The sequence below is a fragment of the Echeneis naucrates genome, chromosome 8 (assembly GCF_900963305.1).
Source record: "Echeneis naucrates chromosome 8, fEcheNa1.1, whole genome shotgun sequence".
Taxonomy (NCBI): Eukaryota; Metazoa; Chordata; class Actinopteri; order Carangiformes; family Echeneidae; genus Echeneis; species Echeneis naucrates.
This window is the reverse complement of record NC_042518.1, coordinates 12,802,906-12,827,654: the sequence shown is the minus strand read 5'-3', so window position 1 is coordinate 12,827,654 and position 24,749 is coordinate 12,802,906. Positions and strand designations below refer to the sequence as shown.

General features: G+C 40.7%; 1 protein-coding gene across 3 annotated transcripts in view; it reads right to left on the bottom strand.

The window, feature by feature from the left end:
• Positions 1-546: 546 nt before the first annotated feature.
• prkcbb (protein kinase C, beta b) overlaps positions 547-24,749 on the bottom strand; it is a 78,830-nt gene continuing 54,627 nt past the window's right edge. Inside the window, exons 15-18 of one of the 3 annotated variants that reach the window (XM_029509183.1) lie at positions 24,191-24,298; positions 19,326-19,466; positions 15,952-16,086; positions 4,440-4,634 (exon numbers count right to left, since the gene is read on the bottom strand). In XM_029509183.1, the coding sequence (XP_029365043.1) occupies positions 4,593-4,634; positions 15,952-16,086; positions 19,326-19,466; positions 24,191-24,298 (426 nt within the window). In that variant the 3' untranslated portion in view covers positions 4,440-4,592. Of the gene's footprint in view, positions 4,635-11,806; positions 16,087-19,325; positions 19,467-24,190; positions 24,299-24,749 lie in introns of those variants that run through there. The other 2 variants (XM_029509184.1, XM_029509182.1) reach the window with 2 other exon arrangements.

The window sequence follows — 24,749 nt, the reverse complement described above, 5'->3', positions numbered from 1 at the left end:
CTTCATCAACGTAGAGCACATCATTAACAGGAACTTCATCACTCTCCATTCCTGCAAGCTGCACACATATATTGTGTTTAATAAACAGGCCACTGACCACGGCCTGAGGGAAAACTGGACGATACTTTTGCATCAACAATTTGAAGATTTAAGAGTATATTATGAAATTCGACTTGAAGGTAAACAAAAAATACAACAGGAGCTGATTACCTTGTATAAGGTGGTGTTAATTAAGTGGAGATATATACGCCAGTAAATTTAATTGAAATGTGCTGGTGGTGTTGGTGTAATTGTCCCCCCCCGCCCCCTCCCTTAGTTTAAACAGCTTCACTAAAACCAGAAAATAATTTTTAACTGTACATCTAAAATTTACAGATTTACGAAAAAAATGGAGGGACCCAAAGTGTATTGAAGTTTTTTTGTTTTTTTTTTTTATCTACCAGAGCAATTTGGATGATAAAACTTCAAATAAGAAAAAAACACGAATCAGTTCATAAACACATCGGACTGAAGACAAGGCAGTATGTGATATTTCAACATGATTTATTATTCTACAACCAAAAACATCACAATACACATTTTCTTATGAGTAAACTATCTCACAAAACACATTCTTACTTTTCTTTTTGTAGTATTTTCAGTGCTTTTGGTAGGTAGAAATTGTAACTTCTGATTATTCGGAAACTACCTGTTGTTTCACATGTAAGCCAGGCTGAAATTAAAAGCTGGAATAAATTCGAAGAAGCCGTAAAATGTTTGCTTGTATTACAGCTCATCAGGTTTCTGATTTTGTCAAGTAGAATGCTCAAGGGAGGATTAGGAAGGAAATGAAGTCAGAGATGTGATCATTCATAACGGAAGATTAAAATGGACAATATAAATGTGGGGACAGGAGAAGGGGAGATGAGTGGAGAAAAGAAAAGGGGACCAAAGAAGGCCTATTGAGTTGGGGTAAAGGTCATGAGGAATGAAAAAAGAATACAAGGACACTGAGTGGGAGAAGAAGAAGGAGACGGAAAGGTCAGAAGAAAAAAATAAAATGAGAGATGGAAAGGCAAGATTAAAGAAAAGGTCAGATGGAAGGAAAGGAGGGAAAAAGGGGGACACTGTCCACTTCAAGGCCAATACTTTCCACCCTTCAGAACCTGCCCATGCTGGCACGGTGGATCGTCTAACAGATAAGTTACATTCCAGTTTCTATTGCAACATATCATTGTTACCGCTAAACATATGAATTACATTTTTAGTACAAATGCAACTATGGAAATGGAAGACTTTTGCCCCTATACTGTAGACTTGAAAAATATTTGCTTTTGTACAAATGAAGCAGAATGTGCCCTTTGCGTAATGTTTCATAAATTGTTAACAATGACATGATGTACTTTTTTTTAAATAAACCTTATTTATCTCTATTAAAGTTATTACTTTATCAAACACCAGTCCATCGATCAACACTTAATATAAGATAAATCCATATCATATGGAGCAAGATATGAAACAGAAAGAGAGATCATCACTTGCATGCATAGTATAATTCCTTACAGTCCAGATCTGGAATTTAAACATCAAAGATAATCATATCTACTGGCTGATGATTATGATGCAGGATCTAAAAACACTGAGAAAAAAAACGGGGTTTTACTGTTGACATGTCACACTTTTCATGCCATGTTAGTGTTGCTTCGTGGAGTGATAGAGGATTCAGGCAGCATTAACAGAGAGATGTCTTATATGATTGAAAGAGAGTCTTCTTATAAATTGCACAGTATTTAACATATCTTAAATTGAGTACACACTGACACACTCAGTCTCTCTCTCTGTCTTTCGCTCTCTCTCACACACACACACACACACACACACACACACACACACAGGTGGAAACAGCTGTCGAGTGCTATTAAAGGCTTCAGGGTCTTGGATTCCCAACAGCAGATGTCAACAGAAGGCGTGACTAACATTAGGAGATATTTAAACCCTTGACCTGAACAATATATATTTCTGTGAAAGGCCAACACTAGTTATTTTTCTAATCTTTATTTTCATTTTTCAACGCATTGTACACATCACAATATCTAATCAAAAAATAACAGGACCACAGAGTTCGACCCAGTTAAATGTCTCAAACCTTCTGTGTTTGTGTGTACTTAATTCTAAATATATCCAGTATGTCAACATATACTGCATATAGTAGACATGAGGGTGCTGTTTGTGCAGATGAAAGAAAAAGTTAAATCTAGGCCTGTGTAATGGACCTACAGTATATGTCTTGTGTGCCTCCAGGAGTGAACATTTCACAGTCATTGTCCGCCTTGTTATGCTTCATTTAATAATTCCAACCCTCAGCTGTGGAGTGGACTATATTACTGTGTGTGTGTGTGTTTACAGTACATGAGGCTAGTTGGCATTATAGCTGATGTAATGTGGTTTGGAGCTGGAAGGCAAATTTACTGTGTTTGAGCTGAATTTGAAATAATTGGCTTTAACAATGACACACACACACACACTTACCCTAACACTAACAATTTGTCAACACATGCACATATGCTTATGTACATTGTTGCAGATCTAATCAACCTATCCACACGCACGTGGAATAGTGGAAGGATGTGCAAACTAAGTAATTGACATAAGCAGCATTGTGAAATTGCTCATGTGGGGGCAAGTCCTCATTCTCTGTATGCACATTTGCATGTGTGTCTGTGTGCCGGCTCCACTGGTGACTGCCACATTGCCAACCCTGCGACACGACAACATACCAGGCTCCCAGTGAGGCCCTGTCAGAAGCAAAGCAAAAAAATAAATAAAAAAAATAAGAGGGAACAGCAGGATGGGCGGAAGGTAGGAAAACGACGGAAAAGAGCCAGGAGAAGAAAAAGAAGGACAAAAATGTTTGACAGGCTGTGAAGTTTGCTCATTAGGCATATTCCTCTGTGATGGCCCAGTGTGAGATGCACAGTCTGAGAGTCTGTCAGCACTTCCACGGTGCAACTCACAACAGTGAACAGGGTTGGTTGAAACAGGCAACAATGGTCAAGTCACACAAAATGAATTGGTAGGCAGTGCTTCTTAAGCCTGCACGCTCACGTCTCCGCTTCCTTCATAAAAATGGCTGCAATATAAATGTCTTATACTACAATCGCAGGTTGAGTTTGTTAGCTCTAAGAAGTCGATACATTTATATATAAAACCTATACACTTGTACAAAGTCATGGCAATAAAAGGATTAAAATATGGCTAACACTATGGTATGCTAATAAAAATAAAGCATTTTCCTATTTAGTTCACACAAGACCTAAAATCCAGTGTTCATATATATAAATAGTTGCATGGTGCCAAAAAATTTAGACTGATCCTTTCAACTTTGTTCATCAATAGCGGCCTTTTCAATTGCGCAAGGCATCTCACACCCCACTGAGCCAGAGGCCGGAGCTCGTTTTTGTCAATTACCTAATTGTTTCACGAAGTTTCATAGGATTCCAGTAAATCGTAGTTAGGTCAGAATCATTGTAGAAAAGCGACACAGCTAGAAAACCAACAGAGAACCAAACCTGAGCCCTGGAAATGATGGTTAGATACAACTAAACTGTGACCACATACATAAACATAATAGTTTATTCTGTGACTGGAACAAGGATATGCTGTTAATGCGCTAAAAATCTCAGTAAAACGTTGACATTCATTTTCTCCCAAACCAGCAAATCGAATTGTGACTTAAATATTGTTGAACTGTACAGTTGAAGTTATGGTCTGTCTGTGAAAATGAGATGAGACGCTTCTTTTGTTTTTGTTGAGCAGCGACCAGTCTTTCGCCTCACTTTAACTAAACAAAGGGCTTTTGCTGCCGAAACCAAATCACAGATGGGTCTGCGCGTGTGAAACTCGCTCTGTGACATTCATATGCTTAACCTGGTGGCTCTGCTGATACTAATAAATACTTCAGTCACAAAAAGAGCATCCACATTGAGTCTAAACATAATCCAGCCTGCGGTTATGTTTCTTACAAAATAAGCACTTATTTCCAGGAGACAGGGTTGTGAGTATCACAAGATTTCACTTAAGAATAATAAGACATGTAAAAGGTTTGTAGAAGGATTTTTAGCAGAATTTAAACTGTCCAGATGATTGAATAAGAATAAGAATAAGAAGACAGAGCCATGTGGAATTTGTCCTTTTTACTTTTACCGTTATGTTGTTGTGACAATACTTCAAGATCTTTGGTATCCCTTGTTTTGTGCAAGTTTAGTGCCGCGATACCTTTCTTGTGCTGAAGTATTGGACGAAACCCCAATGGCCAAATGGAGTTCAGACATTTAGAGAACACACACAAAATAATCGCAATTTTAGTGTTAGTTAGTGTTTCCCATCTACTCTACCAGTTTTCCTGCCAGTCCATCAGTGTGAAACCCGGAGTATGTTAGTTTGGGGGAGCCACATATTCAGGGTTGGTGTAGGAGAAGCCCAGGAAATCGTCCTGGTCCAGGTTCATGATGACAAGCTTGTCTGTTGGCGTCAAGTCCACGGGCATTTTGGTGAATTCCTTGTCAAAGTTGCAGGTGTCCCGACGGCTCCTCTGCAGGTGCAGTTAAGAGATTTTAAATGGGAGTGGATAAAATGGAAGGGAGAATGGGATGGATTGGAAAGGAGGAGAGAAGAGAAAGCGTTACTGTTAGGTGCGTCATAGTTTACTCTCTCCTGCATGAAAGCACAACTCCTCTTTAATTTGGACTGTTGGCAAGGCAGCAACGGTGATTTTTCAAAAATGTCAAACTATTATTTTACACTGCCTTTGAATGACTTGGCATCAATTTCGGGCAATTTGGATTTTCTCTTTGAGGGCCCAATCTCTCCAACTAAGAGAAAGGCATTTTTTCATATATAAAATAATGGGGAGGATGCAAGACTCCGACTTTTATGGCTCAGCAATAAGCCTTTTCCTATCCACATGTCCAAACTGCTGTCCAACATTTTTTAGTAGACCTGCTCAAACTGTAAGCATGAATTTTGATTTTTAATTTGAAACAATCAGACAGTTGTGTATATCATGTCTGTATTGCTGGTGCTAGCCTTTGGATTCCTACAGAAAGCAACAGAAACAAAGACAGAGACCCTTCCTGGCTCTCTCTTGGTTTTGTTTGTACTATTTGTATAAGTTCCACACATGAAATAATGTGAAATAATGATTGTAATTGGCAACATGCCGAAAGTATTACCATATTACCAGCAAGAGTAATTCCAGGTGAGGAGAAATTGTTTGGATATAGAAAAAAACATTTGTGGAAATAAAGACAAAGAGAGAGTGAGAACGGTATCAAAACCAGCAGAGAGATAAAGTAGAGGAGGAGCAGAGGAGAGTCACTGAGGCAGACGGATGAGAGAAAGGGACATACTGTAAACCAAGACTGGGGAGAGATGGACATGGGGGACTGAAGTACAGGAAAGTAGCAACCATGACACTGTGCTGAAGGTGGGAAACCTTCTGTCTCAGCCTGTGTGTGTGGCCCAGGCATTACATTACTCACGTTGTTGGTACCTAAATCTGTTTACACAGACACTTGTGTGGACAAAAGTAAGACCCCATACTGGAAATTCTTTTAAAGTTTTTTTTTTTTTTTGGGCACTTGAGAAAGCGAGGCTGAGAGGAGGCGGTGACATGAAGCATAGGCCCGTGGAATGGAGTCAAACCCAGGACACTGCGAAACACGACGTACACACCAAATACTCGACTCCCATCGCCGCGGATACGTTAAACTTTTAAGGTTATGTCACATTTTCAAGTTGGGAAAAGATTATTTAGGATGAAGGTGAAATTGTCCAGGAAATGAATATAAGTGACTGTACTGTCTTCTGACGTCACAGTTGTGTTACAGTTGTGTGTCTGTCTGCGGTAATGGAGTGTTTCTCTCCACAGTGCACTGCTTGGCTCAGAGAAAGAGGTGGTAAGGATGGAGGCATGTATGTAAGTTAGTGGGGAATTAGATGCAGTAAAAGGGAACGGCTGGAATTCTGCTAAAACACACACATATCAAAAGGTGCTATTTCTGAAATGTAATTAGGAAGTAAGTATTAAATGAGGCAGTAACAGAATTTATTAGGAAGTGGAATCATATTTTAATGTCTACTCTTTCACACGCTCTGCTCATTCACAGGGTTTTTAATTCACATGCTGAATTCTGAGTCTCTCTCCTGTTCCTGTTTGTTCCCATACCTTAGAGCATATTTTAAGATTCTCATGAACACACTGTTTGCTGGAGACTTGCAGAATGACACAAAACACAAAAAGGCTTGTGCTTTTGTTTTTTAGCTTTTTTCATTCGCTTTGACTCAGTTCTTGAACAGGAAAAGACATTTTTCAAAACAAGCTCAAATCTCTGAAATCTTTGTCTTTCATTCAAGCAAACTGAGCTGGGAGCAAAGCTGCTTAGAGTTGATTCTCAATTAAAGTGTCAAACTCTTCACACCTTCTAACCGTTCTTTCATCCCTTTGAGGCATCACAGGCAAAATGACCCATTCAGTAATCAGCATGTATATGCTATGAATATCTGTGACACGTTGAGTGTATGTGATGTCTGCTGCTGGCAAAAGACTTCTTAGGTGAGGGTGATGGACAAGGAATCACAATCAACTAAACCAAGGATATATATGCATATATATGTTGTAAAACCCCCAGTGCAATGTACAATCGCATTCAACAAGAAAAAAACAGTACAATTTAGTACAATAAAGAGGGGTGACAAAATGTAGAGTAACACAGCACTGTATAGCTTTCACATCGTAAAAACAACACAGGTCAAATTATCACAAAATAACTTTTCATTTCAGCGGCCCCGGCCAATGAACTGACACGTTATCTAGGTTTAAAATGTGAAATGACGTAAATACGTTTTGCAAGCATGCAATTGTAATAGTAGTAAGTAGTAAAGGAGTTTTAGAGCTGCTATGACACTTGCACTTAGAGTTTAGACAGAATTAAGAGTGATTTGAAAGATGTGCCAAAGCAATTGATAAAAACTGTAATGCATAGCATTATTAAATATAGGACCTATGACTTTCAAGAAAAGACAACAAAATAAAACCATACTCACCATGTAGGCCTAGATTGGTATTAAGAAGGAATGTGACTGATGAGCTATGAGTAGAACTAGAATTGATTGGATTATAGATAGATAGAGAGGGACAGTAGGAAATGAAGATAGTAAAAGCTGGTCACATCAATATTCACATCACTCAGCAGCAGCCACCGAGAAATACACACAAGGGGAAATCTCCTAAAATCCACAACCATAAATATTTGATGTAAAATGACAGTAAAAGGAAACGAGGGATTTCACAAATCATTTCACAAAGTAAAGAGTCTGACCATTTATGGTTAGAAAACATAGATAGCTGAAGCCACAAAGTCGAAGTCACAGCACGAGGAGGAGGAAGGAAAGAGAGAAAGAAAAAGATTAAAGAAGAGCAGACGCTGTGAAATCGGACATTGATTATAATTTTTGTCCAACACTTCTCAGGGTAGATAGTTGATTGTGAGCTCTTAAATCACAGAAATTTCTGTTCGCACTAGCTGGTGGGGACGGAGTCAGAAACACCAACGAGAGAGACTTCCAGGGACAGGAGAGCTTTGAAGACCTCCTACCTTCTGCCAACTCTCCCGTGGATTGAGAGGTGCTCCCTCCATCTGCAGGTACACACCTGCCACCGCTGGCCAAGATCCACCTCACGTTCTGGGCATGATATCCACTACAGTGCCTCCTCTCAGACGCCTTCACTCCTGGCTGCCCACTTCCCATGTCAGAAAACAAACATGCCTGAAATGTGCATTCGGAAGTGATTTGCACGAACTTATGTGTGGATTAAGATGGCTTTTTTGGCCTGAAGCCTATTTTAAACGGAATGATGTTTTTCCTGTTTGACAAATCTTTTTCGATTGGACTCATCTTGAAGGTGGGCGGAGCTATATCAGAATTGAGTGAAGTCACTGGATTCAGTGAAGCAATAACGATTTACCACAACAGGTACAACAAAGCTAATAAGACAGTGAAATGGAAATCCGTCCCACCCACAGTCCTGAGAAGATAAAAACTGATCATTCAATAAACCCACACCAAGAACATGCAATCGTCTAATCACAGATTAGGAGCTGTAAAGCTGTCAGGCTTTGGATTTCTCAAAGTAACAAAGAGGTTTTCACTGGGCAGTAAGAGAGCATGAAGGGTTGTGTCTTTTTTTTTTTTTTGTCCTCTAGGAAGAGATGGATGTAACATAGCATGCATCAGTCTCCTCAGTCATTAGCATGTCCGATTAAATAGTTAGGCTGAAAAGGGGAAAGCAGGAAGAACCCACTGAGGTCCTGGATTGTCAGCGTGACACTGATGATTCAGTCCTGCTCTTCTGGATTTAGGTATGTGTTCCGGTCAGACAGAGAAACAGCCGCACAGGGCGACTTCAGGACAGAACAACAATCTGATCGTCCGTTTTTCCTTTCAATTCTTCATTCAACACAACAATACAAGAAGTCTCGTCAGCATCATGCGGTCGGTTAAAATCGCCTGAGTGGGTTCATTGTGGAAGTGTTGACGAGTGTAGTTTGAATCTACACATCATTCAACTTCAAGATCAAGAAAGACTTTTGCCGTGAAGACAGTTTATCAGAGCTTGGAAATCAACTGTGTACGCTGCCAAAGACTGTGCACGTGGTTATTTAGCAAACATGCACATGTAAGGTCATTCACATACATGCACGCACACAGACACACACAGCCGGCAGCCATGTAGGCCAGTTCATAATGTGTTCCAGCTCAGCACGCTTCAATTGCAGTTAATGCTGTGAGGCAGAGAAACAGAGACAAGGAGAGAGGGGGAAAAGAAGAGAGACCGATCCAGTAAAGGACAGGGGAGGAGATAAATATCAGTGGCCCTTGGTGTAGATCAGTAGCGCAGAATTTACAATAGCATCAGGGCAAAGACGCACATTTTTTTTTTTTTTTAAACATCACAGTGTTCCAGAGGCAGCGGTTTTAACAGAGAAACATGACTCTGACTCTTTAATTTAGTCTCTCCCTCTCTCGCCCCATCTCTTTTCAGTAACGAGAGGATTAGCAGGAGACGAGCCGATGTGAGCCGAGGATGCGGCGAGTGGGAGGCACAGTGGAAAGGGGAGGTGATGAGGAGAGGAGGGTGAATGAAAGGCAGTATCGAACGCTGACCTGTTTTGGGCTGATAAGCGCAGCATGCTTTGTGCTGAAGCCACTGGCTTTAATTTGGGGGCCGCAACATTTGGAATTAATTATCACACGCACTCCAGCACTGCTGCAGCTTACTGTGTACACTGGCTATTACATCCACTCCATACAAACTTTATACAGCTTATGTGCTGGAACTCACTGTTACACAGGAGTATGAATTGCCGTTATAATGCATTTGCATAAAATACAGCTGCACTGCAGTTTCAGTTTACAGTCAGCACAGAGGGAAGTGGAGTTTGTCTTCAAAGCTGCAACAGGGTTTAGATGTGTTCAGGTTGTGGGCTCCAAAGCACCAGGGAATCTTTCTTTTCCAACACTATAATATCAAGAAACGACAAGTCGGGCTGAAGAGCAGTGAACTGAATATAGTTTGTTCCATATTCAAGGTCAAGATGATACTGACTCCTGAGCTGTTTGCTGAGATTTGAGTGGTGGGATATGAATCGTCTGACGGTCCATATTGATCCTGGATGTTCTTTCAGTTTGCCTCCTAATTGTCTAGCTAAATGGCTGTTTCCTGTGAATAGAAGGGCATCAACATTGTTTTTAACAGGACCAGCTCAATAAAGTGAAAATGAGAGCAAAACAAACCTGTGATGTTACACACTTTGAAGGTGCTCCACACCAATTTGTCATTTCCTTCCAGACCGGAAAACACAATGCTTGCTTTAACATTTTGGTTTGTGGAACTGTATGTAAAAGATGTTGAGCATTAAAGGGGCTGGCAGGTGGAATTTTCTATTTTTTTTTTTTGGGACAGACTCAGGCCAGCAGCTTCCCTCTGTTTACAGCCTTTATGCTGAGCTAAGCTGGCTGCCTCCTGGCTCTAGCTTCATATTTATATGGACAGATGTAAGAGTGGTTTGGTTTTCTCATCTCATTCTCTTGAATCTTATACAATTCCTTTAGGACTACACGGACTTTTTGGCTTTTTGGGTATAGGAAAGGGCAGGATCCTGATCAGAAGACGGCCTGACTGTTTATGTAGAGGCGATACTGGAATAAAAAAAATGAAGCACTCTAAAAATGTATCACCATAGGTCAGAGTGCCGGAGATAGCAGACTGTGCCAGGGCTCTTTGTTGCCACTGCTCACGTGCATTTATAAATCAAGGTTAACCGCCCTTGCTGTAGTTTTACGGCTTCTTGCTGTAAATTAAATGTCACTTAATTTAGCACCACTCTGGTTTAGACAGTATCAACTCACTAAACTACACATCAATTTTTTAAGCTGCCTCTAAACTGCATGTTGGTGATGACAGGAACCGCAACCCCCCCCCTCAGGTTCTGACTCAGTGTAATCACAGCAGTGTAATCAGGCCTGGCTGAAAAATCAATAGCCGGCTCTGCTTGGAGATGAGGTTTGTGAAATGCTAGAAATAAATGAGCATCAGGGTGTGAAATGTGGAAAGTATCCGACCAGTTTTCAAGCCACCAGCCATTTTGTACTTGTTGGAATAAATACTAAAAACTTTTTGAAAACCATCTGAGCCAGATGTTATGTCAGCATTTCTTTGGGGATATTGGGGCCCCTAAGCATCGAGTTTTTATCCAAATGTAAAAAAAAACTTAAAAGGTCACTTCTACATGTTTAACTAACTTCATTAAAGTTTAACCTCCCTGCCGTGGCTCCTCTCTTCATGTCCTCCTTGAATATGAACCTTAACCAGTTTCTGTGATCACATTCCTGCCTTTAGCCTCCCAGCGGACTCTGTGTCATTTTATTTCCCCTCACATTGTGTCACAGTTCAGACCATTCATTGCCCATTCTTTTAAACATTACATTGTAATAAGGCTGGTAAATGCTGCGAGATACAGTAACCCCTGATAAAAGGAAATGTGCAGCTAGTCAGAATGGCGTCAGCGGCTCGACTGCAGTTGATGCGAGCAGCTTTAGAGCCGGCGTGAAGTGGCTGAGTGGCTCAACAGTGCTGTGTGTATATAGGCCGTGTTCTGCATGTTATTTCCTTGAAGTCATCAGACCTACGCTCCCCCATCAGGGAAAGGCTCTTATGATAAGTGGCAGCCATGAAATATGCACAGCCTGTCGTAGCCGCCTGCCTCGCTTCAGAGCCTCACTTTGCTTCTTCGTCATCTCCCATCCCTCCCTCTTCGCCATCATCCCTTCCAACTACCTCTATTCTCCCCCTCCCTGCCTCCCTCCATTGTTGAACTGCTTCCCTCCTCTTCCCTTTCATGTTTTTCCTTTTTTTTGCTCACATTTGCCCGGAAACCTCCCTAACTGTCACTCTCCATTACATGACTCTCTTTCTCCTCAGCACCTTGTCCTCTCTCTCCCTTCCTTAGTCTCTTTAATCATCGCCATCAGTTAATCCTTCATTCACAGGAACAGTGTGTTTTTATGCTCGTGTCAGATGGGAAGGAATTAAGCAAAACTAAACAGGGGACTAATATAAAGAGAAACCGCATCCCTTCACCAGACATTTCCTGGCACACATCAAAATCTACACCGTGAACATTACTGAAAACATTACCACAAAAACAGCAAACATTCCCTAAAATATTTTCAATCCTTTATTTTAGGTATGCCTGTTTTTTCCTGGAAAACAAAAAGAAACAAACGAACAAGAAAACGTTTTGGCACATGGAAAGCATTGTGGTTTTTTTTTTTTGTTCTTTAGATATATTTCATTAGTCTCACACATAGTGCAGTAGCATGGATCACACTTTAGAAGCACTGCTGACACAGAAAACATTAATTGTCCTAATATGTTAGAGATATAGAAATCCTAAATAACAAAAAAGGTGAAACAAAAGCATTTCTCATGCAGATTTCATTTTGCTTCTTCTTTAGCAGGAAGCAATTGTAGAAACAAAAACAAAAACACTATTCCTATTGTCCTTTACAATACTGACCACATGGTATACGTGTGTATGTATGTATGTATGTATACATATACATATATATATATATATATATATATATATATATATATATATATATACATACAGGGGACATTGATTGCAATAAACACCAACATTAAAGGTATGACAGATGATGGTTCTTGGGCTAAGCTTCATTTTGTTCAAGTCATTAAAACACAATAGTGAATATTTACCTTCACATTCAAAGCTCAGAATGAAACGTGAAAGTACTAAAGCTGCTGAAACCAGATTAAAAATATTGGCCCAACCTTATCCAGATGTTATTTGTAACTTACTCCATCCATTAATCCTGGCTCAAAAAAATCTATTGCATCCTTCAAATATTGTAATTTTGTCTCTTTCTTTCTTTCTCTCTCTCTCTCTCTCTCTCTCGCTCTCTCTCTCTCTCCCCCCCCCCCCTCGTAACTCTAGATTTTATCATGTGTTGGGAATGTTTCTAAATGTGTAGAGGGCTACAACGCAGGTGCTTCTCTAACTATAGCTATCAAGCTCCCATGCGATTGTGTTTGTCTTGTAATAAAACTGAGACTAATTCAAACATAAAAGAAAATATCATTGTACTGAGGTTTTTTGGTTTGTTTTTTTTTTAGCTTGGTTTTAACCTTCATGATAAGGTCTTGCCAGTGGCCATGTGAGTGGAGACCAGTGACTCAGTAAAGTAACTTTATGATAGTTCCTTGCAGAGGTCTTCCTGGCTCCACAATGTCAGACCTGATCTGAATTGGATCCATGGTAAATCTGCTATGCAAAATGCTTAAATTCATTTTTAAAAAACAGATCTGATGTGAAGGGTACCAAAGACCCGACCTGCATACACTGGGGGATAATTAGACCTGATCCAATATGCAAAATGCTGTCAGGCCAAAGAGACAAAATGCTCTGGATATTTTACAGTCACCCCTATTAAAAGGAAATGTGCAGCTAGTCAGAGTGGCGGCAGCGGCTCAATTTCACTTGATGGTGAGCAGCTTTAGAGCCGGCGTGAAGTGGCCACCTCTAGAGTTGTTTAACGGCCGGAATCTCTTACAAATGACTGCATTCAGACTGATACAGTTATATAGATACCTATGCGGCTGAAGTCTGAGCTGACTGGACTGATTATAATTTGGATCAGGTCTAACTCAGATCCAAGGTCAGATCAGGTCAGACCAAACGGACCCCTGAAGAACTTCATTGCCTACAGTACCAGAGAAATTAGCTGCAGATCTTGAAAACGTCATGCCATTACTTGTGATAAACTCCAGAAAAACACTCCGCTGACATTCCTCTGTGATGAAGAGGAGTGTGATATGAGGAAGAACTTCGGGTACCTCTGGACCATGTTAGCTGCATTCAACAATGAGCCAGTTCTCACTGGCATAAACTCCATACCCTCATAGACTTTGTATGTAAATCAATTACAGTCCCAACCTGAGTCCTCTGAAAGTCGATTCAGGACTACTACTTCCCTCCTGTCAACAAGATTATTGCTAGCTAGGGAAAACAAAAGACAAAACACACATATACACACACATTGTCCTGCTGCAGAAGGCCCAGCTTCAACCTGTGTCAACATTTACTGCTGCTGTAGTTCTCATTGTGCATGCTGAAGGCTACTTGGGAAAAAAAAAAAACAGTCACAGTGAGTTTAGCCTAAGATCCTTTCACACCAGAAACCTAGATCAGAAAAGTGGGGCTGAGTGATATATTGGCCAGCTGATCTGCTGCAGCTGGTGGCTTTTTTCTAACTTTTTTTGATATGCTCAGGTATTTAGCTTGCGTTTTTGAAAACAGACAGTCACGGGGCTGGGCTTTCTTTGGACCTTCAGGGTTTTTCCATCCTGATTCAAAGTTTTAATGACTGGTTGTTACTGGGAATGTGAAATTATTGAGCTGCTGTTGTAATCCAAGGCAATGTTTTTTTCAAACTCAATACAATCTCATGGAAAGACACTTTCTTTTCTCTTTTACATTTATCTTTTCTCCTCTTTTCTCTTCTGCCACTTGTAGAGTTGCTGGTTTAAAGTAAACTGGATCACATTGAAACGGTTTCATATAAAGGAAGGATGCTGACATTCACCACAGAGCCAAACGTAAACACAAGGCGAGGTAAGGAGCTGGGAAGTACAGACACATAACCTGCAAATGTACGTTTCCGTACACAGTGCTTGTTTCGAACACATAAAATATGCATGTGCGCGCACAAACAAAGACACACACACACACTCGCGCTGTAAACAAGTATCCAGGTGTCGGAATCATGCTTTCGTAAAACACAAAGACACTGACTGCTAGTCTCTTTCATTACTTACATACTAGATAAGAGAAAATCAGAGTAAGAAGTAGTATTTTCTATTCTATCTAAAACTATCTATTTCACTGACTCAAAGCCCATATATAGACTACATTTCCCAACAGCATTTTACCTTAATCTTCAGCAAGTACACGTGGAAAGCTTGTGTTTCATGTTTCATGATTGTCCCAATGAAAATAATACCTCAATGTTTTAATTTGAAAACAACGAGCCAGAGTGCTGATATAAGATGCTGAAATGTGGTTGGGAGACAAAGTCTGTGGCCATTACTGATATAGAAATTCATGCATAGTATGCCAAGCATTCCAGTTTTAGCTAAGATAAGATTTAACATACAGACAACTATTATCATTATCATTATTATACTGAATAAAAAGCACACCAGAATAACAGGCCAGGCCTAACTTGTAATGCGCTGGAATAGGCGAGGAATGGGAAAAGGTTTAGTCACAAGCTGAAGCTATGGTTAATGTGAAATTATCCAGCCATGTATTTGTGTGTGTTGGAGGATTTATGACTTGTCAATGTTATGTTCATGTGTATGTTAGGAACACATACATTTCTGTGTCGACTCTAACCCCACTTTTTAGTTTTCTCTGGGTACTTCTCTTAATGTTTAAAAGTAAAATTTGTTTGCAGGGGCGTTGTTCGTCAGAACGTAGAAAGGCCAGTTTGTAAACGGCCAGTTTCTGTCTTGATCCCTGGCTCCTCCATCAAGTGCTGAGTGCCCTAGAGTAGAAGCTGAAAGCTTAACTACTCCTGATGCTGCACAATGAATGTGTGTGCGTGTAAGGGGGATGAGAGATTGGAGCGGTCAATAAAAAGCGCCAAATAAATTTGCCAAGTTCTCTAATTAGGCTGTAAATTTACTGTATTTGTGTCAGTTGGACTATTCCTCGACAATGGCACTCTAATTATCGAAACTGTTTTGTTAAGGGTCGCTGTTAACTTCTTTATTTCCTGATTTCCATCACATCTGGTCAAGTAAACACAAACATTATGTTCAAACTGTGAGGTACAGGGGCTGATAAGCACCGAGAAACCATCAAGGAGTTCGTGGTGAGTCTGATAAAATCAGTGCTGGTAGCAAGTCCGCTGCTATCCGAGTAACGCTTGTGTCCAGTGTGCGTGCTCAGCCGAGTTAGGTGGCTTCAAGTTGTTCCAAACTGTCAAACTATTCCCTAACTACTAATTTCCCGGTTTTTCACCTTTATTTCATTTCAGGTGCAAATTATTCAACCCCCCCCCCCCTATTTTATACTGCCCCTTAGAGGACACCTATCTTCGCCCAGGTCATTCACAGTGTGAACAAATGTGTGTGTTTAAAGCTGTGGTTATGACAGGCTGGACAATTTTCAATTTATATTTGAATTTGATTTAGTTGTGAGTGTGAAAATGTGTTCCCAAGGAGGAAATGAGAGTGCGTGCTTGTGTGAATGTGTCCACGTGTTTGTGCGTGAGCTGAAATCAAGCCTGCTCAGCAGCAGTGGTGATAGCAGCAGATCCTGGGAACTCTGGGTTGATAAAGGAGAATCCCTGGAACTCGTCCTGGTCCAGGTTCTCGATCACTTCCTCATCGGGAGGGGTCAGCACCGGCGGGTTGCGCGTGAAAAAACGGTCAAAGTTCTCGGCATTCCGTCCACACTGTTGAAGAGGGCAGGGAGGGATGGAGAATGAGTATGGGGTTGGGGAGGCGGGGTTGGGTCGGAAAGAGGAGAGTTGGAGATGGAGAGGAACAGATGGATTGGATTTGGGGTGGGGGGGGGTAGGAGAGGAACACAAAAGAAGGGGAATGGCAGGTTGAACCAGGGTGTGAGATGACATTACTTGAACATAGTTTCAAATATCAGAACAAGTGCCAGCACTTGTGGTGAGCTTGATTCAACTCTCCGCTTTTCGTGGCTTGAAGGTAATTTATTACCTTTGAAGTGATACAAAATGACCACTCCCAGGAGATCATAAATCAAGTACACCTCAGGAGTTCCTCTTTCAAATATTTGAAACATATTCAACTGCAATTTTAAAAACAACATAGCCACTGACGTCTCAAACATCCCGTGTGGCAGTGCACTACTCTGGATTAGTTAATGAACGGATTATTCGCTTTTTGGCTTTGGCCTTTCATCTGTATTATTTTTTTTTTTTTTTTGCTTTTAAGATATTCCATATATGACAGTTGAATGTCATCTTGATATATTTTATAATATATAATATAAAATATTTCTCATTAAAGACACTGACACCTACCATTGGCGCTGAAAGTAGCGTTAGATAAACTTTGTTTTCTCAAGAGGTAATTTGGGAAAAACAGAGCAGTTGATTTCATTTCCTCTTTCTGACCAATGGGGACTCAGGACAGTCTTTTATAACCAAGGGATATGTATCTGTCTAAGTACATAAAACAAGTTATTAACTTGAAAAGTGTATTTTTCTGACAGTATGCCTTATGGGGAATTTGGGCAAAGCTATTCCTTTTCCCCATCTCCATCAGTGTGTAGAGCTTTAATTAACACAACAAGGATTCAGTGTCCTCTGACATCACCCAGAGGAAAACTACAAACTCATTAAAATTCTGTAACTTGGAAAACCAGATGAAATTAAGCCAGACTGTTTAGCGTTTGGGGAAATATGTGAAATGAGAAATACCAGGGTCAAACAGTGTTTGCAGCTAATTCCTGCATTTGTTTTAACCTGTGTGGGAACACTGTGGGAAGAGTTTAGCACATATAGGGAAATGAAATCACTGCTGAAAAGTTTGAGTATCGATTCATTCCGCAACATCTTGGCCAAGAGTCTGCCAGCAGATGTTGGAGGCATCGCTCATATCGTAGCTAAATCATGCACAATACCAACAACGTAACTGGACTTTGTTTTGTCGAAATGCTCCTTAGCAGCCATGATGACACAAAAAAGGGTGATAGCCTTTTTGTGTTTCTAACATTTGTTTTTGACAACGTTTTAAACAAATCATGATGCTTCTGTTTAAGGTAATGCACTCCGGGACAGGTTTCGTTTGAGACTGAGCTCCAGAGCATGCAAAAATCAACAGAAACAAACAGAAAAAGAAAAACTGGTAACACTGAGAGGACAAATAAAAATGTGCGGATGGAAAGACAGATGGGTTTATGCATGGCAGCAGTGAACAGATGGATGGATGAATATCTTATGGAGGAGGATGCGAAATTAAACTGACAATAGACTGCTGAAAGGACAGATGGATTATGACAGTAATAATAACTTTACATGAAAGTCCAAGGTAATGATGTGACCTTTTATCATCTGTTGAATGAACAAATAAACCAGGCAGTCAGTCATCCACACATTCAAAAGCTCATTTTCTGAAACATCAAACTGGCTTCTCAAAAGGATTTGCAGTGTTTAAAACCACAGGCCGTTATCAAAAACACTTAGGAAACTAACTTCTGACCAAGCTGAGCCTTCCACTCCAGCAAGCAGTATGGATTCTGAAGGCATCCAACATCCTTCATAAATAATTATCTGTCCAAAAACCCCATCACATATCACTCTGAAGAAAGAGTGCCCAAGATCAAGGAACCGTTTTGACCTGCCAGACTGAACCATAAACTTAAATGCAGAGTAAACACGACGGTTCTTAAAAAAAGAAAAAAGACAGACATTTGAACCATTATTTGTTCTCCGTGTTCTCAGTGCGATGAAAAGACAGGGAGAAACAGAAATAGCAAGTGGCAGTGCAGAGTGGTGAAATACAAAAGGTGCTACAAAGATCAGATCAAACAGAAAGAAGAGACGTACAGAAGGAGAGAAGCTCAGACAACATATGTTTCTAATTTCTGTGGAGTCTGCAGAAACACACCTCGACGTTAAACACAGCCAGGACACACACACACACAAAATATACATCATATTTCCAGACCTAAATGTAGCTGCATGTCTTCACATTGCTTTATTCCTCATCCAGCTTAGTCCATGTTCACACACACACACACACACACACACACACACACACACACACTATGCACATAAACACGCACAAAACCCCAGCAGGCCAAGCCAGCTGCATAAAAAGCTCAGCTCAGAAAAAAACAAAAACAAAACTGTTCTGCAGCAATGTGACCCAAGGCAGCGGGAGCATGTGTACACATTACGGTGTGTGCGTGTTTGTGCGTATGAGTCAACATGTGATGACATCATTCTGACTCAAGTTGTGATCCAACTAATTTTGTCATACCCAAACGGAAACACACTGTTGTTTTAGGTCACTTTTGCTGACGCTCTGCAGACGTGCACTTACGGCCTGGAGGTTTACTCTAAACTCAGCCTAACCCCAGCGAGAAGACAAACACTTTCAGCGATACTGCACCAAAACTTTGTGCTTTAGCTCAACAGCTCAAACCAATCACGCACACGTAAACTCAACAAGGGTCTCCAGAAAACTCTCCAAAACAGCATCGGGATCTTTATAACCATAGTCAGCATTTTTCTCATCCAGCACGCAATTTCTGCTGGACCTTTCTCTTCATGCTCATCCTCCCCAAGCGCCATGATCAACGCTTCCGGTGTATCAGTCTCACCACACCTGCCCTCATCGCCACGCATTCATTGCCACCGTCATCATTTCCTCACTTACCTGTGTGCATTGCTCCATTCAGAAGAGGGGAAAGAGACAGAACCATCACATTGAAAGTGAGAGGCCGATGAAAATAACAGATTACAGATAGGCTTTGGAGCAAAACAGAGGAAGTAGAAATGAAAGAAGAGAGTAAAATATACTCAACCAAACACGTGTACACCCAAGTTTTAACCACTGAAGGGAAATTAAACTCCATGTCTTGCTGCAGCAGCAGGAGGACCAACTTGCCTCTTGCGTTCTCAACTGGGGGGTTAAGTTGGGTCAGACTTACAGCTCTGGGTTTAAATGGTGGCTGCACCTCCTTGTTCTCCAGTTTCTCCCAGTCCATGTAGCGGAAGAAGCTGTGGTCCCTGATGTCCCTCTCCCCCTCCGGACCACAACCCAGCCGTTTCGCTGGATGCTTTGTCATCAGCTGAGAAACAAAAGATAGAGAACAGAGTCAATTCCCTTTTTTTTTGTAATTCATTTTTACATATTTCAGTCTGGACCAACACTTCCTTCACAAGCGCCATGTGAGCTGTTCGGTTATTCTTTACTTAGCACCTTTGCTAAGTGTAACATGTGTTGATGACGTACGAGCTCCCTTTCACTAAACCTGGCAACAATAACAGACGAGGTTGCATGACATCATCACCAATAGGAATATCTCAGGATGACAGCAGGGTAAATGCTATTTAATGATTATATTTTAATGATGTGTAGCATCTGGATTTGTGCAAGCGACATAAACTAAGTGGCAGGCTTTATCCAAAGTCACCAGACAGGTCTGCGTCTGATCTCAACTTGGCTGTATGTGGCTGCAGCATCACAAATATCCCCTTTGGAATTATTTAAGTTTCATCTCATTTGCCGCTGCCTCTTTCCTTCAGTGTTTCCGCCCATGATTCCCACTTCCTTTAATCACTGCATATATTTTAACTTCATTGCTATTATTACTTCTTCACCTCCTTTTTTTCCCCCTTCCTTTTAACCATCCATCCGTTCTACTATCTATCATGCTAGTTGCCTGTCCCCGGGGAACAAATATGAGCCACCAAGCCACTGCCTGCAGACAAATGAATAACTGGCTGTTTTCTTTCCTCTTTTTACCACAGCAGTTTTTTTCAGGCGTAATTAAAGACCATTTATGATCTATGATGTCTGTCCACACAAAACCTTAAGAACAGCATCAGGGCAAGTGACATCAGTGTGAGTGTGTGTAGGTGGGATGAGCCTCCCTTAGGAGCAGCAGTCATAACTCATTATACTATAGCTAAAATAACATTTTCCACGGGTCAGTCAACTTTAAACTTACCTACACACACACAGAGACACTCACACTGCTCAAAGATAAGTGCATGGATACACACACACACACACACACACACACACATTTCAACCGCATATGTAGCTGAGTTAACAGCAATGCAAAAAATGAAAAAGAAGAAGAAAATAAATCAACAGTTAGTGAGAACTTCCAAAATCAAAAATTAAACGCAAAATGCCTCACTCATTATATAAAATCCAAATTTTCCATGGTCTTTGTCTGTGTCTACAGTCACTCCCATTTCGTGGACCTGTGGAGGTGATGCGGCCTAGAAGCGCAAATATTTCTGGCCTGACATGTTGTCAAAATCAATCCTTTCTATCTCTGAAGATGCTTTAGCAATTTTGCTTGGAAGAGCAATGCAGCAGTGTCACTGACAGACAACACAGTTACCTCCCATACTGTGGCCGACACTCTCTGCCGTCATTGGCTGAAACATTCAGTCGACCACAAAGCAGCCGGACTGAATCAGGTCACTGATTGCAGGATACAGCATATGTGAAAGTGGCAGGGCTTACTTATTCTGCTCTTGCAGTACCAGCAGGCTGCATTCATCATTTAGCAAAACCAGAGTAAGCCTATGCTATCTAGATATTTATTTTACTTTCTAGGCTTGATTTCCATTTAAGGTATGTTGCACCCTCGCAAACATTCAGCGTGCATACATTCATCATCTCTACAACGACCAAAGACATGGTAGGAGATTGACTCTCTCAAATTGACTTGTTTGCCAAAACAGAACACTTTTGTCTTCTAAAGAAAAAAAATATTACAATATTTTGAGCTTTAGACTAAATTTCTCTGAACATTTTCACCTACAGACTTTATACATTTTATTTGTATTTATAGTTGTGGACTATTTTAGTAAAATTGAGCCACAAAGCTAAGTTATAACGTATGCAAACGTGAAGGTGTGTGTGTGTGTGTGTGTGTGTGTGTGTGTGCAAGTGAGGGTTTGTCTGCATGTGTAAGAACATATCTTGACAATTACTTTGTGCCGTAGAATTGTAAAATAGAAGACATGTCGAACCTCACACTACAGCACTACAGGATGTAGTAGCAGCTTGTGTTTGTGTGTGTGTGTGTGTGTGTGTGTGTGTGTGCGTGTGTGTGTCCCACTGCTAGCTATGAAATATAGATGCTGGTTAGGGTGGAAGCATGGGAGTGGAAATGTTTCTGATTGCTCCCTTTGCACACTTGGTCACACACTAACACACCCATCAGCAACCACCAGTCTGCCTGCTGTATGCATCACTGTCCAGTAGAAAAGCAGGTATTAAACTGTTTAATCGTAGTTTTCTAAAGGAAATATTTAATCAACCAGATGAAGACTGCTCCGTGTGTTTGTGTGTGTGTATACATATATATACACACATACGGGGGTTAAACTGGGCTCGGGCTGTCCAAGGTTCAGCCCTCGCACATAATCGTAACCTAAGTTCTCCTTTTCCCTAAAGTCCGTAAAAGAAACAAAACATGTAAGCTGTCATTGATGATGAAGAAGAAGCGAACACACTCTCTGGCACTTGTTGCTGCCTACACAAAAAAAGTTAGTTATTTTAAAAAATGTATTAACAATAACAATAATAATAATAATAATAATAACAATAATAATATAACAACTTCAGTCAGTTGTCAGTTAACAGTTACATTAAGCTGGCTGTCAAGCTCTAGTCAGAGTTAAGATAAGATTATTAGAGAGCAACTCAAAGTACACCATGATTGGCATTGTGTTGTGATAGCAAAGTTGTTGTTCATAGTGTGACAAAATATATTAATCAGATTTTGTAATCTATACACGTGTACCCATGGCAACCCTGAGACCACAGAGCCCCCTCAAATAACAAATCCCAATTTAATCTCTGCATAAAATAATATTAATAAAAAAAATGGGCCAAAGCCAAGCATGTCTGTCTCTATTTCAGGAGCCAACACAGGTGAAAAAATTTAGATTTCAAATTTAGGAGACAGCAGTTAGCTTTAGCTAGAAAACAGGCTGGAATTTAACTTTTATGACTGATCGCCTCACAGGACGCACAGAGTTGTGAGCTCATAAAATAAAATTGCAAAATTTGTCAAAGCAATGTCAGCTTCAAAGGCCCTCAGGCTGCTTGAGCTTAAGATCAGAACAAGGCCATCGTGGCTGCATTGTCTTTCCTGCAGAGACCTTTAAAATGAACTTTACATGATTTATTTTTTTTCTTGTTGTTGTTTTTTCCAAAATGGAAATATCTTGTAGCGTTTAAAAAGGAAAGCCTCATGTCGTCGTTGCAGACACACACACATACATGCACGCACACATTCATGCATTGAGTTAACCCAGTGAGTGCTGGCAGGGCACAGTGGGAGCTGTGGGGGTGGATGGAGGCGAGCGTTCATGCTCCACTTAAGATCCACCGTTGTAACACTACAACCCAGTAATCATCACTAATACATAACATAGCCTGTGTGTGTATCCTAGTGAGCATATTTGTCATCAGTTTGCCTATGAATGCATTTGCCTTTAAATTTAGCATAAGGACATACTGTCTTATTAAAGCCATCTGGATGTCTTAATTCATAGTTGCACTGTATGCTGATGTCTGTGTGTACGTGTGTATATATATGTGTGAGTTTGTAAAGATGGCGTTTCAGACGATTATAAAAGAATTCACTTTCTCCCTACTCTTCTTAAGAAGCTATCCACACCGTTTTAATCCTCTTTATTAACTGACAAAATTATGTCGGTACTTCTCATGTTTGCTCATGTGTGATGTACATTCAAATGTTAGAGTGCTAGTGTAGAGCTCTAAAGCAGAACTCAGTTAGGTCCTGAATGCTGATAGTCACCAGGGAGAGGCGACCTGCTGGGCATAATAGGACTAAATGTGTATCTAAACAATCCATGCGACCGCCTGTGTGTGTGTGTGTGTGTGTGTGTGAGCATCTGTATGTGTAGTTTGTCGTGGCAACTGAAGCGTAGAGTTAGGAGATGAGACAGAGAGGTGCTGTTTTGAAAGAGGACCTACTCCTTTTTAGCAGCTATTATATTGCGCGCGCACACACACACACACACACACACACACACACACACACACACACACACACACACACACACACACACACACACACACACACACACACACACACACACACACCATCCAGCCCAGCTGGGAAGTGTCAGGGAATCATTCTGTGCTCCTGAAGAGGAGTTTCCACAGCCAACTGGGCACACAGCACAGGCTTAGGCTATTAGAGCAGCGCAGTGAATATGTGCGTGCGTGTGTGTGTGTGTGTGTGTGTGTCTGATAGAGAGGATGTGTGGCGAAAAAAAAAAGCCAAACACCAGCTTAACAATGGACACTGCAGAAAGACAGAGTGCAGGACAGGAGAGGAGAGCATTATGACAGAGACAGAGAAGGAGAGAGAGTGAGCGAGATGGGAGCAGCACAGATAACAAGAGTGAAACAATGTTGTTTCACTCCAAATAAATGTTCTCTCACAATGCTTTTAATTATGCAGATAATTTTGATCTCGCTCTCTCCCTCCTCCTCTTTAGTTCACCTCCTCCCTTGTCCTTTTTGCTGCTTCCTTTCCTCAAATTTAATACTCTCCCAGTTCTGTCCTCTGTGTGTGTGTGTGTGTGTGTGTGTGTGTGTGTGTGTGTGTTTGTGTGCGCTTGAAAGTGATTGAAAGGCAGGAAGTTAGAAGAAAGAGAGAGAGAGGAAGACAGAAAAAAGGGAAAAACTTTGTGAGGCGATGGCAAGGGTGAGATTGTGCAACAAAAAAGACTTGCATAGCATGTCTGTGTGTTTGTGTTTGTGTGTGTGTTAGTTTTAGTGTCCACTCACCCCTTTACAAACAGCGACAGCCTCCTTGGACATCGACTTGGGGTAGGAGACGTGATGCTCCATAATGGACTGAAATAACTCATCTTCATCCTCACCGTCAAAAGGAGGCTGGGGGAGGAGGAGGAGGAACGAGAGAAGAGCCACGGGACAAAGGGAAGATATTTAAAATGAATCATTAAAAGCTTTGTTTTTATTTCTGAATGCAAATAGCACAAGCTTTGACAAACTCACAAAATCCAGTCTAAATGAGATATTCTGAATTTTCTAAATGTCACATCTACTCTTAACAAATATTAATGCCGCGAGAGAAAAACTCATTGAGGGATATAATTTAATAGCTAACCTTTCATTACATAATGTCAAATTTTAAAGGCTACAGTAATGATTAATGTTTTTTTTTTTTTAACTTTCATTCATGAATACAAATACAATTTTATAATTTTTTGAGATTCATAACATATATAATAAATAATGAACTCAAATACAAATGGTGACACAAACAGACACACACACACATACAGTATGAGGGATCATCAGGGCCATTATCTAGAACCAAGCA